This window comes from Nerophis ophidion, linkage group LG24 (assembly GCF_033978795.1).
Source record: "Nerophis ophidion isolate RoL-2023_Sa linkage group LG24, RoL_Noph_v1.0, whole genome shotgun sequence".
NCBI lineage: Eukaryota > Metazoa > Chordata > Actinopteri > Syngnathiformes > Syngnathidae > Nerophis > Nerophis ophidion.
In genome coordinates this window covers 16,665,108-16,684,959 of record NC_084634.1, presented here as the reverse complement: position 1 = coordinate 16,684,959, position 19,852 = coordinate 16,665,108, and the positions used below count along the sequence as shown (strand labels likewise).

The 19,852-nt window shown below is 37.4% G+C and overlaps 1 protein-coding gene across 3 annotated transcripts in view; it reads right to left on the bottom strand.

The window, feature by feature from the left end:
* Positions 1-2,077: 2,077 nt before the first annotated feature.
* The window catches only part of ism2b (isthmin 2b), a 48,775-nt gene continuing 31,000 nt past the window's right edge, over positions 2,078-19,852 (bottom strand). For all 3 annotated transcript variants that reach the window (XM_061886387.1, XM_061886389.1, XM_061886388.1), the window contains 3 exons: positions 8,073-8,210; positions 7,934-8,002; positions 2,078-6,552 (listed from right to left, as the gene is read on the bottom strand). In XM_061886387.1, coding sequence (XP_061742371.1) covers positions 6,035-6,552; positions 7,934-8,002; positions 8,073-8,210 — 725 coding nt within the window. In that variant the 3' untranslated portion in view covers positions 2,078-6,034. The remainder of the gene's footprint in view (positions 6,553-7,933; positions 8,003-8,072; positions 8,211-19,852) is intronic.

The following is a 19,852-nucleotide window of genomic DNA, read 5'->3' as shown; positions in this document are numbered from 1 at the left end:
TAGGGGATCCAAATGTGTCCCACTCATGAAGTGTTAAAAATAAGCAAAACATTTTTTTCAACTTTCAACATCAAAATCTCTAAAACAACTTTGGATCCATCTGTCGATTGTACATTTTTTGGCCTTTTTGTCAATGAAAACAGTTTTTAATGTGGCAAAATATTTTAAAGTGGAATATTTGACGTGAAGTAATTGGAGCTGTGAATAGGTCAATAATAATTGATTTTTATCCATTTATCCAGTGTTAAAAATTAGTCATACATTTTTTTTAATTTCAACCCCTAAATATTTGCCGTAGATGAACTTCAGAACTAAGCGTGGATTTTTTTTATTTTTAAAATGTGTTTGTCTTATGTACTTTGTGTCAAAGAAAACAGTTTTTTATGTGGCAAACACAAAACATGAAATATTTCCCCCCAAAATATTTTACAGTGGAATATTTAATGTGTAGTAATTGGAGTTTTGAATAGGTCAATAATTTACAACGTTGATTTTGATTTATTATTTTTTGAGCAATAACAGTTTTAAAGAATAAAACAGTCTGCATGGCAGCTTTGTGTTATTAGAGTCAACATTGCAACTTTTTTTTTACATTTCACCAGTTTGCACTTTTATATATGTATGTGTATTTTGTTAAAATAATACTTTTAGAATGTGCCGTAGGCTGTTAAAAAATTTGCCGATTTTCGCAAATGTCTCCCGAGCCGCAGTTTGGATACCCCTGAAACACAGCTCAGGGATCTCCACGCATCATTGAGCCTCTGACGCTCCAAGTTTAGGAAGGAGCAAAAAGAAGAATAAGACAAAAAGGTCATGAATGCATTTTTATATATATTTCTTCAGCACAACAAAATAACGCACATAATGAAGCCATGTCAGCCAAGTGATTTCCCTTTTGTTCCCCTGCACCTCTCAGTCCGTTTCAAAGCTAAAAAAAACAAACAAATAAATACTGTACAAGCGTAAATCTACCTTCAAACCCCCCCCATCATGCCTTTGTCAACGTTAACTTTAAAGGTCCGTCTTCATTGTTTCCCTTCATGAAGTCATCAGTCAACACGTCTTATGTTGATACAGATCTAGATCTAGAGGACTTCAATAAAGTGCCTTCCATTCACATCACTTCTGAAGAAAAGGTGATTTGGAGCCGACATCAAGAGAAATTAGTTCAATAAAAAAGACAATTTTATTTCCAAAGGTGGTCCCCCGTGTTTTGTGGACATTTTTGTAGACACAAGACGTGTTTGAGAAGTTGTGAAGAATGCTTATCCCTTTAAAAAATCAAATCCCGATCTTTCTTTTTGGTCCGCATTACAAACGATGTTTAGTAAGGGTGAACAAAAAAATCAATTCACATCTGAGTCCTGATTCTTAGTCATTCTGATTTTGAAATCGATTTGTAATCTTCAAAAATTAGTTAAAGAAGTAAACAAAGAAATCAATATTGGGAGACATTTTTTTTTTAACAAAATAAAAATTTCCTAAATGAATACATTTTTAAAAATAAGTTTTTTTTGCCATCTCTTTGGAACCAAAAGGAGATTTTCTAACCAGTATGGAAAAAGTTTTGTTATGATTATTATACCATATAACATATTGCGAGAATCGATTCTGAATCGAATCATCACCCCAGGAATCGGATCGTTGGTGCCCAAAGATTTACACCCTTGTTAGGGGTGCTCTACAAAATCGATTCACATCCGAATCGCAATTATTATACATCTAAATCAATAAAAACTTTTTCAAAAATAGATGAAAACTAAAATTAAAATAAAACTATACATATGAATATATATATATATATAATTACATATGTATATATAATTATATATGTGTATATATACATATATATATCATTATATACACATACGCAAAGACATATATATATATATATATATATATGTATATATATATACTGTATACATACACACACATACAGTATATATATATATATATATATATATACATACTGTATACATACACACACATACAGTGTATATATATATATATATATATATACTGTATACATACACACACATACAGTGTATATATATATATATATATATATATATGTGTGTGTGTGTGTGTGTATATGTATATACATTTAGGGTGGCAGCATTTTTTTGAATTAATTGCTATTTTTGTAAGCCACTTTAGTAAATTTTCGGTTGAATTGTATCAAACAAAACAAGTTTTCTTTTAAGGGATATTGACATTTATCAGAGCTGTTGATTTAATTTATCGAGAGATGTGGTTAATCATCGAACCAAACGGAGTGAAACCCCATTTTTATTCAGTATAAATGCAATTTTGATTCACACTTCAAATTCTTTTACTTAAATATAATTTGATATTTGAGCATGTGTTTTTTTCAGATTCAAATTTTCAGCAAATTTCAAATGGAAGTTTTCATAAGATGTGAGCTTTAATCATCAAAATGATATCAGGTATGTGATGAGCATTTATCATTAATTAATTTCACCTTGTCAATTTTATTGCTGGCATAAACCAACGTTTGCACGATTTACATTTTTGGAGTTTTAGCCAGGGGGAATTTACCCGCAAGATCACTGACGTCTTTCAGGTAACTGATGTTTGTTGAGTAATCGCATGAGTTAAAATTTTATTAGGTATTGTCTCCCAACTGTGAGGCAGGGTCTTCCGGCGGTCTTCCAGTGTGCCAAAAGAAAGGAAAGCCATTGGCATTGAAGTGATTATGTCATAAAGAGCTCTTTGATATCAACTGTCGAGACTATCATCAAGGATAAGGACGGTAGCCTTTAGGGCTGTGGATCTTTCGGCACCACTCGATTAGATTCTTGGGGTGACAATTCAATTCAGAAATCAATTCTCCATTCAAAACTAATACTTTTTCAGTAATGCTCCTTCATAAGATAAATAGCTGTGATATATTTTTTTGAATCATTTAAATCATTACAAATAAGAATCGTGATTAATCTGAAAATCGATTTTTTTTGGGCACCCTTAGTAGCCTTTACGTTTTCAAGGATCTGTTCCTCAAAAATGTCACAATATAAGGTTGCTAGTGCAGAGTCAAGGCTGTATCCCAGTGAGCCTTTTATTGATCCTTAAAGCTAAAAATGTATTTGAAACGTTAAAACGTAAAACGAGAGAAGGGTTTATGTCCGATAAGAGTTGAAACGTAACATATTCGTACGACCCGAGGACCACCTTTGTTAAGACCATAGAACCTTGTTGTATTACGTTTGCACCCTGAGGACTTTAAGGAAAAATGCACTTTAACATTTTTTTCTCATTTTTGCCCATCATCCAAAATCCTTACGTAAGACAAAAACACACGTCTTTCTCTTTCCTGTGTTCTAAATATTGAAAAATTGCTAGCAAGAGAGGGCTACGACAAAACCAGGGTTTATGAAGGTATCAGCAAATCTAATTTAATGTTGTTGTTTTTTTGCAACTTAAAACAATTTATATGCCCATGTCCTACTACAGATCATAAATATTTATAGTCAAAAGCGTACACTGGTCTGTGTCGACAACATTGTAAGCAGTTAAAAAGTTTACACGAACTTAAGCAATATAGTAATCATAATATACAATAATAATAAAGCAAGTAACCCTTTCAAACGCAATAAACATATTTTTCATTACTGTAGTATTTTGTACAATTAGAATTGGAAGGTGAAATTGTCTTAAAAAATTAAACATACACCAAACTAAAATGGACTCTCAATACTTGGCAGAAAAAATTGCACTTAAATTAATATTGAACATCATAAAGTGCAATTTTTTCCCGAATTGAAAAAACTGTGTCAGGTGGTTTGTTTTGTTGTCTTTTTTCTTGCCAAATGTAATTGCATGAACTTATTTGAATGCCTCAGGTCATAGCATGTAATGTTTTTCAATGCCATTAAAGGCCTTAATTTTTGCAAAATTAATCCAAAAACTTTTAATGTTTTTTAATGACCTTGCTGAAACCCTAAAATCATCCAGCAAGTTTTTATCAACATGCTGGAAGTTTGATTGTACAGTAAGGATAGGGACCGCTTTGAACCGATAAGGTACCAACATTAATACCGGTAATCAACTGTAGTAATTTTCTGTATTTTGTGTGTGTTGGTAAATATTGTTTTTAATAATAGAATTATTTTGTTTATTGTAACATTTAAAAATGAGCTGATTATGATAAGCAGTTGTTATATCCTGTTTTATTATCACATTTTAAGTTGCAGGTCCAAGACATTAGATGGCAGTAGTGTACAATTTATGCGTTGGTCATTTCAATCTTTTCTGTCTGTTGCTGCGCCCTACAAAGTGTTAATACTGTAAATAATGTACTTATTACGCTCCAGCTGTTTGATTGTAACATGCATCTTAGTTGTAGTTTTTATTAACAAATTTGGAGGTGTGGAAATTAAAAAGTTGAAATCGCTAATGCTAATTAGTAGAATGTCAATAGCAAAGCCAATTTACACTAACATCCAACTCGCGCATTTTTGGTAAAATGGAGCCTTACTTAACTTACGTTGGAGCGGTTCCTTTGTTGGCATCGAACATTGCAACATTATCTAGAGATAGCTAGGCTGAGTCCGCTCTCAGTGCTGCGCCTAGCAAATAACACTACTTCCGTCAACAACAATATAGAGAGCACTTCCTGTGTTTGACTGCTGTTGGAACAAATGATGATCAGACCTTTGTCTTTTTGAGCCTGAATATACGAAGGATAGGCTACAAGTTTTAGAAGACAGTTGCTTAGCACATTCAGCGTTGGAGAAACACTAAACCATTGTTCTCATGTTAGCAGTTAGCACTACTGCTATAGATTGAATCGACAATAGAATACAACACTTATAATGGCCGCTTTCACCAGGATGGCTGTATCTTTCAGCAAAATCCACCGATTTAGTAAGGGTGCACAAAAAAATGGATTTACATCTGGATCACAATTGTTATTCATCCGGTTATAAATCAATTAATAATTTTTAAAACTATTTAAAAAAATACACATATATGATAAATCATTTATTTAATAGGAATACATTTTTATTAAGAATTAATTTTTTTAAATACGTTTTTAGTCCAATCTTTTTAAACCAGGCGGATCTTTTCTAACCTGTAGCCTGTTTTGAAAAAGTATCATTATTTTTTTTTTTTTTATATCACATAACACATCGCAAAAATCAATTTGAATCGACACTCGGGTGCCCAAACATTAACACCACTATGGTTTAGTTCTTTTTGGGTTTATGGCTACAATCTTCTACTATAGAGGTGCATTATCGAGCTAACAGCAGCAGCTCGTCGGCTGGCTTACCTCTGAGGAAGGTGCTGTGTTACAAAACACCAAACAAGTAGTTCCTCTGCATTAGCTCCTTCAATAACAATGTCACTTGGTTAATTTGAAGATAAAAAAATGTGAATGGAGTGCTATTTGAGTTTTTTATTAACTTTCTTTTTAGATGAATCTCCAGGGCCTGCATTGTTAGCTGCCTCTTGCTAGCAGTAGTTAACTATTTGAAAGGCAGGAAAAAAAGAAACTCACTGAAGGATTGTGAATGAGAGGCAACATTCCCCTTTAAGGAGCCAGAATGTACACAGCCACCAACACTGATTCTCGACTCTTTGGCACCCACGTCATGTTTTCTCCGAATGCGGAAACGGATCTGGAATCAAACATTGTCACTGCCTGGAAGCTGTTCCAGCACAGCCTTTAGCTTATCGTTCTGGACCTGACGTCGTTCGAAACCGAACACGTTATTGTAAGTTAGGTCAAATGTGGAGGGGTGTTTTTCACCTGAATAATGTTTCGGTATAGCAGCATTGTCGTCGTCTTGACCAGCTGTGATCTCCGCATGCCCTCGTGTCAAGTTCGTGGTACAGAACTGAAGCTGGTTGCCAAGCGATGGACCAACCCGGATGTTTTTTCGTGCCGTTCAGTTCCTTCAGGTAAGGCTGCTGCGAGGACGTTGGGAAGGTTTTCTCTTGGTAACGCGTGATAAATGGCTGCCGCATGCTTTAGACAAACAGTACATGGTTCCTACTGAGGGCCTGGTCAGTACTCCCGGGCCTCCTCCAGTTCGTTCATGAACACGTCTTCATGGGGGTTATGGGGACAGCTCAGGCCGTTATTGGGCGGCCTCACGGCGTGGAAGCGGCTCCAGTCCCCCTTGCACAGGATCCAAGGGAGCACGTCCACCTTGAAGTGCAGCTCGGGTGAGAACTCGGTGCTGATGAGGTCGGGCATGCCGGCGCCTTTCCCCCGCGTGATGAGCCGGCCGCGGTCGTCGTAGCAACAGTGCTGCGCGGCGAGTGTCGACGAGTCGCCGGAAAGCGCCGAGCGGACGCAGCCGCGGGCCGACGGCTTGTAGATGTCCAGGCGCTCCTTGGGGCCGCTGGCGTCCCGCCATCGGAAGGTGCGGTGGTGGGCGTCATCGTAGAGGCTGACCACGGTGTACGCCACCTCGGAGGGGAAGGAGCAAGGGCAGTTGGGCAGCTCCAGGAACGCCAGGTGGAGGTATCGCTGCAGGAAGTCGCTTTTACAGTTGAGCCACTTTTCGCAGCTGTCCACATCTGGAGGAAAGATGACACTATCAGCGTCACACCTCAGTGCTGAACACGTGCACCTGAGCATATCAATGGTGTCATAATTATTTGTGTACAATCGAGTATCAGATGTACAGTAGGTAAGGTTGTATTTTGGCCTCATTCCTGTGAGAATCCTGCGTGGGACTATCTAGGACTAGCTGCAATGTACTCAAGAAACCACCAGGTAGCCTCTGTGAGCAGATAATACTGTATCATCTATCATCTTTCGGACTTATCAGGTGGGTAGTGCATTCTTCACTCATGCTTAAAATGATGAGGAAAAAATTAAGTGTTGTGTTATGGCTACTGGCTCGCAAGGACCACAGACCGACAAATCAGAGGGTGCGGGGGCTGTTTTGGTAGCTCTTACCTTCAAAACCAGTACAACTTGTAGATTTGTTTTCCAAGAACTGAAAAATGCAATTTCGGGAGAAATTTTGTGTAAATGCGGAAGAGCGAAAGCTGAACTGACATGGTAACAGTTAGCACGCGGGTCAGGTAGTGTCAAGTTACAAAAAAATATGACCTAAAAAGCTAGCATGCTAACAGTAGTATGTTAACATGCTAATAAGAAAAGCATGATTACAGTTAGCATGAGTAAAATTCTAAAATATATGACACTGCACTGGAAAAAAACAATCTCATCAAGTAATTGTAATTTATCGTCAACATGTCTAGACCAGTGGTCTCCAAAGTGTGGCCCAGGGGCCATTTGCGGCGCGCAGCTCATTTTTTAACGGCCCTGAAAAACTAATCAAACAATAAAATAAAATAAAAAAACAAGAAAAAGTTGCAAAGTTGACCCTAATTACACAAAAGATGCCCAGCAGGCAGTTTTTTTTCTTTAGTGAAGTGAATTATATTTATATAGCGCTTTTCTCTAGTGACTCAAAGCGCATTTACATAATGAAACCCAACATCTATGTTACATTTAAACCAGTGTGGGTGGCACTGGGAGCAGGTGGGTAAAGTGTCTTGCCCAAGGACACAACGGCAGTGACTAGGATGGTGGAGGTGGGGATCAAACCTGGAACCCTCAAGTTGCTGCCACAGCCACTTTACCGACAGAGCTTTACCGCCCCTTTCAAACTGCCATTGCTCAAAAGAAAAAAATAGAATCAAAATCAATGATATGAATTGTTGACCTATATTGAAAGCTTCAATTACTTCACATGAAAAAGTTAATACACACACACACACACACACACACACACACACACACACACACACACACACACACACACACACACACACACGGGGGGAAAACCCTGCTACCGCTTACGTCGGCACCATAATAGAACCGTGTTTTGGAGCCCATTCCTGCCTCTAATAAACGTCTTACCACCGACAGACGCCTGCAACTCACCTGTTCCAAAAGGCTCGGTCCCATTCTCCATGTCGAAAGGCAAAGGCTCGGCCACTGTGTTGACTTCCCCTGTAAAGAGAAAAAGTAGTTGCAGTGTTTGCTGAAACGACATTTAAGTCATCCGGTGCCGTCACCTCACCAGGACAAGGCTCCAGGTCACACTTTGAGGCCTCGGTCAGCGTGCACGAGTAGCCGCACGACTTAGTCCTCTTTTTCTCGCCGGGTCCGCATGTGACCGAACAGGGCGACCACGAAGTCCATTCGTCGGTGTCCTTCTCTGCAGCGAGAACACACGCTCAGACAAACGCCAGCCGTGCTGCCACGCCAAACTTTGCACTACATTTGACGTTTGAGTATGGAAGTAATGGTGAGGCAAAAATTCTTGCAAATGCTTTTTTCAGTGTGTGCGTCTGTAATCTGAATCACGTGTCTTTCTACTAATTTGTGCGTCTGTATATCCATCTGTTGTGCAATCAGATCCGCGTGTGCGTTATTTAACTTCTGTGTCTGTATTTCAATTTGTGTGTGTGTAAATAAAATTCTGTCTGTCCGTGTTTCGATCTGTGTGCCTGTAAAAAAAATGTGTGTCTGTATTTAGATTAGTGTAAAGCGGGGAACTCTGATTGGCTGTCTTTTTTAACGTAATTTTGCAACACTTCTGCTGCGAAAGAGTTAAAATAGTGGTTCTCAAATGGGGGTACGCGTACCTCTAGGGGTACTTGAAGGTATGCCAAGGTGTAAGTGAGATTTTTTTTTAATATTCTAAAAATAGCAACAATTCAAAAATCATTTATTAATATATCTATTGAATAATACTTCAACAAAATAAGAATGTAAGTTCATAAACTGTGAAAAGAAATGCAACAATGCAATATTCAGTGTTGACAGCTAGATTTTTTGTGGACATGTTCCATAAATATTGATGTTAAAGATTTCTTTTTTTGTGAAGAAATGTTTAAAATTAAGTTCATGAATCCAGATGGATCTTTATAACAATCCCCACAGAGAGTACTTTAAGTTGATGATTACTTCTATGTGCAAAAATCTTTATTTATAATTGAATCACTTGTTTATTTTTTAACAAGTTTTTAGTTATTTTTATATCTTTTTTCCAAATAGTTCAAGAAAGACCACTACAAATGAGCAATATTTTGCACTGTTATACAATTTAAAAAATACGAAACTGATGACATAATGCTGTATTTTACCTCTTTATCTCTTTTTTTCAACCAAAAATGCTTTATTCTGATTAGGGGGTACTTGAATTAAAAAAATGTTCACAGGGGGTACATCACTGACAAAAGGTTGAGAACCACTGAGTTAAAAGACATGAAAAAGACTGCAACTGCCTTGCGCCCACTCATGAATTTCTGTGCTGAAGCATTAAACAACGGACTTTCGATCACTTGCTGTAAGTAAAAGTTCATGTTTTAGCAGTCACTTATTGTTGTCTTCCTCAAATGAGTCACCAGTAATGTTATTTGTGAACAAGTTCGGTTTTCTCAGCATGGGTGTCACTGAGAGTCGAATGTGTGACTGACTTCAGCACAGAATAAAATGGGTGGGTGCAAGTCACCGACCAGTGGCGAATGCAGGGAAAGTAAAGGTGAAGTTGCAGACGGACACGTTTTTTTACACGTTCAGATCGCTGCACGGACACACAAATTTCAAACGGCAGAAGTGTTGCAAAAGTCGCGTGTTAGAAGGCAGCTAATCACTCACATACATTTTTTTTTTACACACACACACAGATCGAAATGCAGACAGAAATATTTTTTTTTCATACACACACGATCCGAAAAATTAACACACTGTTATGATTTGTCACACCAGGTCACATCATGTTTTTTTAAAAATTTATATTCTTAGTCTGGTGTTCATCTTTTGTTTCAGCACATCCTTGGTTGCCATGGACGACGATTTCCTGCAACTGTCTCCGATCAGATAAGCTCACCTGCTCCTGATCACTAATCAGAGAGTTATTTTTACCTGCCTCACCCTCTACTCGACCTGGCAGTCTTGTTCGCTATACGCGACTGTTAATGTTTTATTTTGTTTCGGAGAATAAATCCTCATATTACCTGCACGCTGCTTCCAGCCGTTCTAATTACAAAAGTAAATAAATATAGTTGTTTGTTACTTTACCAAAAAAGTAATTGAATTACTAACATAATTACACTTTAATAAATTTAATTAATTACTTGGGGAAGTATATTATGCATTACACCCCCCCCAAAAAACAACTTCCAATATCTGGCATATGCATTTGAGAGATGTTTAATATAAGGTCACAGTGTGTGGAGTTTGTTCTTTTAAAAGGCGGGGCCTGGTTAGTGACGTGTCACGTCATCGAGGGTTTCAACAGAGCTGTGTTTGTTAGCTTTAGCAGTTAGCAGTTTGTTGGCTCTGAGGCCAGCTCGGTTGAATCTGTTCACCAAATTGTTTTACATCTGGCTAATAAGTAGATTGAATGTGCTTTGACGGCTGTCATATCTTCTTGTCAACAAACGGGGTATTGTTTTTGATGGCAAGTTTGTCACTTCATTCATTGTTTTGTTGCTCATTATTCCCATTGTGTATGTGTGCGTATGTTGTTTGTCTGCTGTGTCAGTGTGATGGTGCCTCTTCCGATTTGATATGACGTTCATTTTCAGCTTGTTGTTTTAACCAGCTTTAAGATATTTCCTTCTTAACTTGCTGCACTTATGATGCTGTCTTGTTGTTGACTTAAAAGTACATCAAAAGTAGCGTGCCACGTTACATCAAAGTATGGCTAACGGCCTTGTAACGGACTTAAACAAACCCCGTTTACATATGAGTTGGGAAATCGTGGTAGATGTAAATATAAACGGAATACAATGATTTGCAAATCCTTTTCAATCCATATTCAATTGAATGCACTAAAAAGACAAAATATTTGATGTTCAAACTCAAACTTTATTTTTCATATTATATTTTGTGGATGCAACACGTGCCAAAGTAGTTGGGAAAGGGCATGTTCACCACTGTGTTACATCACCTTTTCTTTTAACAACACTCAATAAACGTTTGGGAACTGATGAAACTAATTGTTGAAGCTTTGAAAGTGGAATTCTTTCCCATTTTTGTTGTATGTAGAGCTCGACAGTTCAACAGTTTGGGGTCTCCGCTGTCGTATTTTACGCTTCATAATGCGCCAAACATTTTCAATGGGAGACAGGTGTGGACTGCAGGCGGGCCAGGAAAGTACCCACACTCTTTTTTTACGAAGCCACGCTGTTGTAACACGTGCTGAATGTGGCTTGGCATTGTCTTGCTGAAATAAGCAGGGGCGTCCATGAAAAAGACGGCGCTTAGATGGCAGCATATGTTGTTCCAAAACCTGTATGTACCTTTCAGCATTAATGGTGCCTTCACAGATGTGTAAGTTACCCAATCCTTGGGCACTAATGCACCCCCATACCATCACAGATGCTGGCTTTTGAACTTTGCATCGATAACAGTCTGGATGGTTCGCTTCCCTTTTGGTCCGAATGACCCAATGTCGAATATTTCCCCCAAAAATTTGAAATGTGGACTTGTCAGACCACAGAACACTTTTCCACTTTGCTTAAGTCCATCTTTGATGATCTCGGGCCTAGAGAAGCTGGTGGCGTTTCTGGATGTAGTTGATAAATGGCTTTCGCTTTGCATAGTAAAGCTTTAACTTGCACTTACAGATGAAGCGACAAACTATCTAGTTACAGTGGTTTTCTAAAGTGTTCCTGAGACCAAGAGGGGATATCATTTAGAAATTGATGTAGGTTTTTGATACAGTGCCGTCTGAGGGATCGAAGGTCACGGTCATTCAATGTTGGTTTCCGGCCATGCTGCTTACGTGGAGTGATTTCTCCAGATTTTCTGAACCTTTTGATGATAGTATGGGCCGTAGATGTTGAAATCCCTAAGTTTCTTGCAGTTGCACTTAGAGAAACATTGTTCTTAAACCGTTTTACTATTTGCTCATACAGTTGTGGACAAAGGGATGTACCTCGTCCCATCCTTTCTTGTGAAAGACTGAGCATTCTTTGGGAAGCTGTGTTTGTACCCAATCACACCACCCACCTGTTCCCAATTAGCCTGCACACAAGTGTTTGATGAGCATTGCTCAACTTTATCAGTATTTATTGCCACCTTTCCCAACTTCTTGTCACGGGTTGCTAGCATCAAATTCTAAAGTTAATGATTATTTTCAATTTTTTTTTTTTTAAACAATTTGAACATCAAATATGTTGTCTTTGTAGCATATTCAACTGAAATATGGGTTGAAAATGATTTGCAAATCATTGTATTCCGTTTATATTTAAATCTAACACAATTTCCCAACTCATATGGAAACAGGGTTTGTAATTAATTAGATTACTCGTTTGTTGTAAACGTTATCATTTAACTGCTGATTATACACACACACACAGAGATTGCAATACAGACACAGGAATTAGTACACGGACGCATAAATTGGATTACAGGCGCACAGACCGAGATACGCATTTGTAATTACGTTTTGCTCCAACAATACGTCCTTATTTGATGTCCATTACTATTTACATGTTGACAGAGTTAATGAGAGGAGACATCAAGCGTAGATGAGATTTACACAAACAGCGGCTGGGCAGTTCAAAACAAACGACTTCAAAGGATTTATGGGGATCGTGAACTCTAACATCCTAGGGTTTTGTGTCCCAGTGAACTCAACATGCACTTCATCGTTCCAACCCAGAATATGCGCTCGGAGTTTCCATACAAGTGACCATTTTCTCTTGATCTAACCTTAGCCAAATTCTTTTCAAGAGGCCTGCAGTAAAATTAGAGAGAGAAGCTTTTGCTGCGGCTGTCCACGTCTGCGCCACGTTTTCTTGTGGTGTTAATAACACTGAAAACAAGCCATTCTTGATTAAAGGCGAAGTAGCGGGTGCAGAAATACCAGCTTGGGTGTAGCACACACCCAATTTGACTCGGTGGGCGTCGCCGGCTCGCCATGCCGCCGTACGGGAATGAGGTCTCAGGAGCGTCTTAATTACAGAAGAAGCCGTGGCAGACGTCCGTGATTTATGTGCACCGTGTCCTAAGAAGTGACCGCTTAATGGGCATTGTTGCGTCTGGCGGGCACGTCTCCACGCACTTGAGCACATCGCCTGTGTGTCGTCACAGCCATGGAGATGTTTACAGCGAAAACATGTTTTTCAGTACCTGCTCCCGCCCTTTGCCAACAACAATTTCAAAACGTTCAATTTGGGAGTTCTGCCGTGCAGACGAAGAAGTCCCATCGCCAAGCCCATCAAATGTGTTCCTTTTTTTAACTCTATACACCGGGGCGGTGTATAGAGAAAACAGGTGTAATGTAAAAACAAATTGTTGCAATATTGACACTAGTAAATATAATAAATAGATTACAAAAAAAACCTTAAAAAACAATATTGACACTAATAACACAAAACTTTAATGTTTTTTTTATTTAAAAGTGCCATTGCTCAAAAATTTATGAAAAAATAATTGACGGATACATCTGGAGTTGAGTTAGCGATTTAAGCAGAGTGTAAAAATAATATATATTGATATATAATTTATTTTTAACACTTTTATGGGATTTTTTTTTAGACCCCTGAGACATTTAATCAGTTTTTCTTTTAAACTGTCATTGCTTAAAAAAGAATAAAACCACATAATTGACAGACGGATATGAACTTAATATCCGTCTGATAGTAAATATATGTGTAAATATGAATATTTTTATAAACATACATACATATATATATATATATATATATATATATATACACACACACATATATATATATATATAAACTTATTTTAAAAAATGTTATGAGTGGGGGAAATTTTGAGATGCCTGAGACCTTTAATCTGATTTGTTATTTTTTAAAAACTGTTATTGCTAAAAAAAACAAACAAACACATAATTGATGGACGGATATGAAGTTAATATAGAGATTTAAGTGTTGAGAGTAAAAAAAAATTATAACAAAAAAAATAATATATATATATATATATATATATATATATGTATATATATAAAATGGGCTTAATGGGCATTGTTGAGTCTGGCTGGCACGTCTCCACGCACTTGAACACATCGTCTGTGTGTCTTTACAGCCAGGAAGATGTTTACAGTGAAAACATGTTTTTCAGTACCTGCTCCCGTTTCATGCCAACAACAATTTCAAAACTTTCTATTTGGGAGTTCTGCCTTGCAGATGAAGAGGGCCCGCCGCCAAGCCCATCAAATGTGTTCCCTCTTTATATACTGTATATATATATATATATATATACACACACACACATACTACATTGCCAAATGTATTTGGCCACCCATCCAAATGATCAGAATAAGGTGTCCTAATCACTTGGCCCTGCCACAGGTGTATACAATAAAATCTGTTCCTAAAAACATTTGTGAAAGAATGGGCCGCTCTCAGTGATTTCCAGCGTGGAACTGTCATAGGATGCCACATGTGCAACAAATCCAGTTGTGAAATTTCCTTGCTCCTAAATATTCCAAAGTCAACTGTCGGCTTTATTTTTTATAAGAAAATGGAAGAGTTTGGGAACAACAGCAACTCAGCCACCAAGTGGTAGGCCACGTAAACTGACAGAGAGGGGTCAGCGAATGCTGAAGCGCATAGTGCAAAGAGGTCTCCAACTTTCTGAACAGTCTGTTGCTACAAGGCTTCAAACTTCATGTGACCTTCCAATTAGCTCACGTACAGCATGCAGAGAGCTTCATGGAATTGGTTTCCATGGCCGTGCAGCTACATCTAAGCCATACATCACCAAGTCCAATGCAAAGCGTGGGATGCAGTGGTGTAAAGCACGTCGCCACAGGACTCTAGAGCAGTGGAGACGCGTTCTCTAGAGTGATGAATCACGCTTTTACATCTGGCAATCTGCTGGACGAGTCTGGGTTTGGAGGTTGCCAGGAGAACAGCACATTTCGGACTGCATTGTGCCGAGAGAGAAATTTGGTGGAGAAGGAATTACAGTGTGGGGTTGTTTTTCAGAAGTTGGGCTTGGCCCTTAGTCCCAATGAAAGGAACTTTGAATGCTCCAGGATACCAAAACATTTTGGACAATTCCATGCTCCCAACCTTGTGGGAACAGTTTGGAGTGGGCCCCTTTTTCTTCCAACATGACAGTGCACCAGTGTACAAAGCAAGGTCCATAAAGATATGGATGACAGAGTCTGGTGTGGATAAACTTGACTGGCCTGCACAGAGTCCTGACCTGAACCCGATAGAACATCTTTGGGATGAATTAGAACGAAAACTAAGAGCCAGTCTACCAGTGCACAAAGCAAGGTCCATAAAGATATGGATGGCAGAGTTTGGTGTGGATGAACTTGACTGACCTGTACAGAGTCCTGACCTGAACCCGATCTTCTTCAATCGTTGGGATGAATTAGAACAGAAACTAAGAGCCAGTGTGTGACCTCACTAATGCGCTTTTGGAAGAATTGTCGAAAATTCCTATAAACACACTCCGCAACCTTGTGGACAGCCTTCCCAAAAGAGTTGCAGCTGTAATAGATGCAAAAGGTGGACCGACATCATATTAAGCCCTATGGGTTAGGAATGGGACGGCACTTCAACTTCATATGTGAGTCAAGACAGGTGGCCAAATACTTTGTGTATCCATCCATTTTCTACTGCTATATACATACAAAACACACAACTTATTTTAACACTTTTATTTAGTGGGGGCCTTGTAGATACCTGAGGCCTTTTCTCAGATTTTTTTTTAACTGTCATTGCTCAAATTTTTTTTAAAAACAGATAATTGACGGAAAGATATAAAGTTAATATAGATTTAGAGTCTTGAGATTGAAAATAATATATATAGATATACAAATTATTTTTAACACTTTTATGGGTGGGGTCCTTTTAGATCCCCGAGACGTTCAATAAGATTTTTTTTTCTAAACGATCATTGCTCAAAAAGTAATAAAAACACATAATTGACAGACGGATCTGAAGTTATTATAGACATTTAAGCATTGAAAATAATGTATATATATATATACTGTATATATGTATATATCTTATTTTTAACGTTTTTATGAGAGGGGGCCTTTTAGATTGCAGAGACCTATATAGTCCTATTTTTTTCAAACTGTCATTGGTCAAAAAATAATAAAAACCCATCATTGACAGACGGCTCTGAAGTTGATAAAGAGATTTAAGCATTGAAAGTATAAAATAACATACATTGATATATGACTTATTTCTAACACTTTTATGACCGAGGGTCCTTTTGCAGCCCAAGACTTTAAGTCAATTTTTTTTCTCTAAAATTGTGAATCCTCAAAAAATAATAACAAACCAAGGCAATGTTGTTATAAATTATTCTTCTCATAAGGCTTCAATTACTTCACATCAAATATTCCACTTTTTATCCAATATTTATGGGGGATAAATATTGAATATGTTGTGTTTCTCCTACTCAACAGAGGGTTTAGACAAAAAGGGCATAAAATAAAATCTTTGAGGGGGATGTCCAAAGTGCGGTCCAGGGACCATTTGCGGCCTACAGCTAATTTTTTAACAGCCTGCGGCACAATCTAAAAATGATATTTAAAAGACAACAACATAAAAAGGGGAATAAAGGAGCAAACACGTGAAATGTATAAATAAATATTAAATAAATACTGACTCTAATAACAAACAGCTTCCATGCAGACTGTTTTTTCTTCTTTAAAGCGGTCAGTCACTGCTCAAAAGATAATAATGAACAAAAATCAATGTTAGGAATTATTGACCTATTGAAGCCCTGTCTGTTATTTCACTTTACCTTTTTCTGTGTTGATTGAGCTGTGTTGAAGCAGCAAAAAAGGACATGATGTTAAATGAAGAGTTTCTGTCTGTGATGGTGTATATAATAATGTAAGGGCATCATTAAGCCTACATGAACTCCATGGTGTTGAGGGATGAATAGTCTCTCCTATTGCTATTGTACTATTTTTACAGCTATAGTTACATTAATCATTAGTAATGTAGCAGCCTAGTTTTGAATGGCAGGGTCCCTGCTATCACATGTTGATACAAATATAACATTTACTTAGTAAAAATCAACTACAGGCTTCCCAAATGCTGTAATAAATTAAGCATGATGAGTTGACTTGAAACTGTTTAACGTTGCACTTTTTATATGTAGAAGAAAGAAAAGTTTTGTCATTTTATTTAATCCAAGCAACAACTTGAGGCAGTTTAATGTTGATTAATGTGGGCAGAATTATTGTAGTGTTACCAATGTTAAAAGGATACAGCCATTATTTACAAATTTGGTAAATAAATAACAAAAAAATGTATATTTTGTTGTTTTCTTACTGTACCGAAAATGAACCTAACCGTGACCTCTAAACCGAGGTACGTACCAAACCGACAATTTTGTGTACCGTTACACCCCTAATATATGTATATATACATACATACACACATATGTATATATATATATATAAATATATATATATATATATATATGTATTCATACATACATATATACATACACACACACACATATATATATATATACATATATATATATACATATACATATATATATATATATATATATATATATATATACATATATATATATACACATATATATATACATATATATATATATATATACATATATATATATATATATATATATATATACATATATATACATATACATATATATACATATATATATATACATATACATATATATACATATATATATCCATATATATATATATATATCTGGGCTTCCCTGCTTAGGCTGCTGCCCCCGCGACCCGACCTCGGATAAGCGGAAGAAGATGGATGGATGGATATATATTTATATATATATATATAATATTTTATTATACTGTATATATTCTTTTTCAGTGTGCAGCCCTCAGTGGAAAACGTTTGGACACTCCTGCTTGACACTTCATTCCTCTCATAAAAAGTTTCAAAAATCCGCCAATTATGATGCGGGCGGTGCTGCACAAGTTATGCTGCACCCAGAACCCCGAGAAATTCTTGAACTGGAGCCGCAGAGGGCAGTAAGGGAAGCTCAGATGCGGGAGGGTGAGGGGAGTCCATCGGGACTCGGGGAAGGATGAAAGGGCCATCGGAATGGCCCCTGTCAGTCTGCGTTCCCAATGTGCCCTCTAATTGTCCACAAGCAGAGGGCTGTTTTGTCTCAGGGAACAGTGGCGGCCTCACGCTGCCATTAGCGAGAGCATCCAACCCATCTTCAAAAGGCCGGACTGTGCGACCATCACGACCAGTGTCGACTTCAAAGTGCCCCGAAGCCGCAATGTTTGGACGGAGGAGCGCTTGTCCTGCCTCGCACGCTGCCATTGTTTGTTGCTCTGGGAGCGTTTGTCATGCAGCCTTCTCAAATGCCTTTGTTGATGTCCATCGCTAGGCCACACCTATTATCGCCTTCTGCCTGTCTAAATCAGGACTCGGCGATATGGCCTAAAATCTATACCGCGATTTTTGAAGAGTTCAGCACCGACGAGCACCACTGAATAGTTTACAACAAACTTTTTCAAATGATCGCCGCACACTGAAAAATAAAAGCATGCGGAGGTTGATTTACTAACTTTTGGATCGAGCCAATGACACCCTCGCGTGCAAACCATGTCTACGTGTACAATTGCTATATTCACTCATTTTGTGTCACAATACACTACTAATCACTTTTAGCGCTTCTGCGTTTGTGATATTTCTGTATTCATTCTGTATTTTGTAAATCCCTAAATTCCTTGCAATAGCTCGAGGAGAAATGTTATTCTTAAAGTGTTCTACAATTTGCTCACGCATTTGTTGACAAAAGTGGTGACCCTCGCCCCATCCTTGTTTGTGAATGACTGAGCATTTCATGGAAGCTGCTTTTATACGCAATCATGGCACCCACCTGTTCCCAATTAGCCTGTTCACCTGTGAGATGTTCCAAATAAGTGTTTGATGAGCATTCCTCAACTTTCTCAGTCTTTTTTGCCAATTGTGCCAGCTTTTTTGAAACATGTTGCAGGCATCAAATTTCAAATGAACTAATGTTTGCAAAGAATAGCAAAGTTAACCTGTTTGAACATTAATTATCTTGTTTTTGTGATGTATTCAATTGAATATAGGTTGAAAAGGATTTGCTAATCATTGTATTCTGTTTTTATTTATGATTTACACAATGTGCCAACTTCACTGGTTTAGGGTTTTGTTTATGCAATTTATATTTATGTTCAAAGTGTACAAACCTTCACTAAAATATGAACTTTTCTAGCGGCTGGAACCCAATTATTCATATTTACATTGTTTCTTATGGATAAATTTGCTTGCTTCATTATACAAACTTACAAAGGCTTCTAATGTGGCGGCTGACGTGTTTGGTAGAATATTGCATTATCTACAGTTGAATTACTTTCTCAAAATTATTATTAATCTAGTTGCTGATTTTTAAATATCATGAGCTGGTTATTTTCTGTTTCATCAACACTTCTTTGAAAATGAAATAAAAACCTTTTCCTCCATTGGTTAGCTGGTAGTTTTGGTCAATACCACACATTTGGGTCTCGATCTGATACCAAAGATTTACAGGGGTAGTAATGGCCATACCAAGGGTTATCCTTAAAGTGTTCATGATCATTGAACGATTACACTTTTCATCACACCAGGATAGCAGCGTAACAACATCAACATTAATTTTAAATCATTTTGTTATTCCTTTTTATTGCATACAACAGTTGGAGCAAAAGATGGTCAATAGTGCAAAATAACTACTAACAGGCAAAAAATATGATTGTTTCTGAATTTTATTATTATTATTTTTCACTTTAATACAAAATATTAATCTAGTCAGTGTAGTATTGACCATATACTTATACTATACCGTTACTGTTGCCCAAAC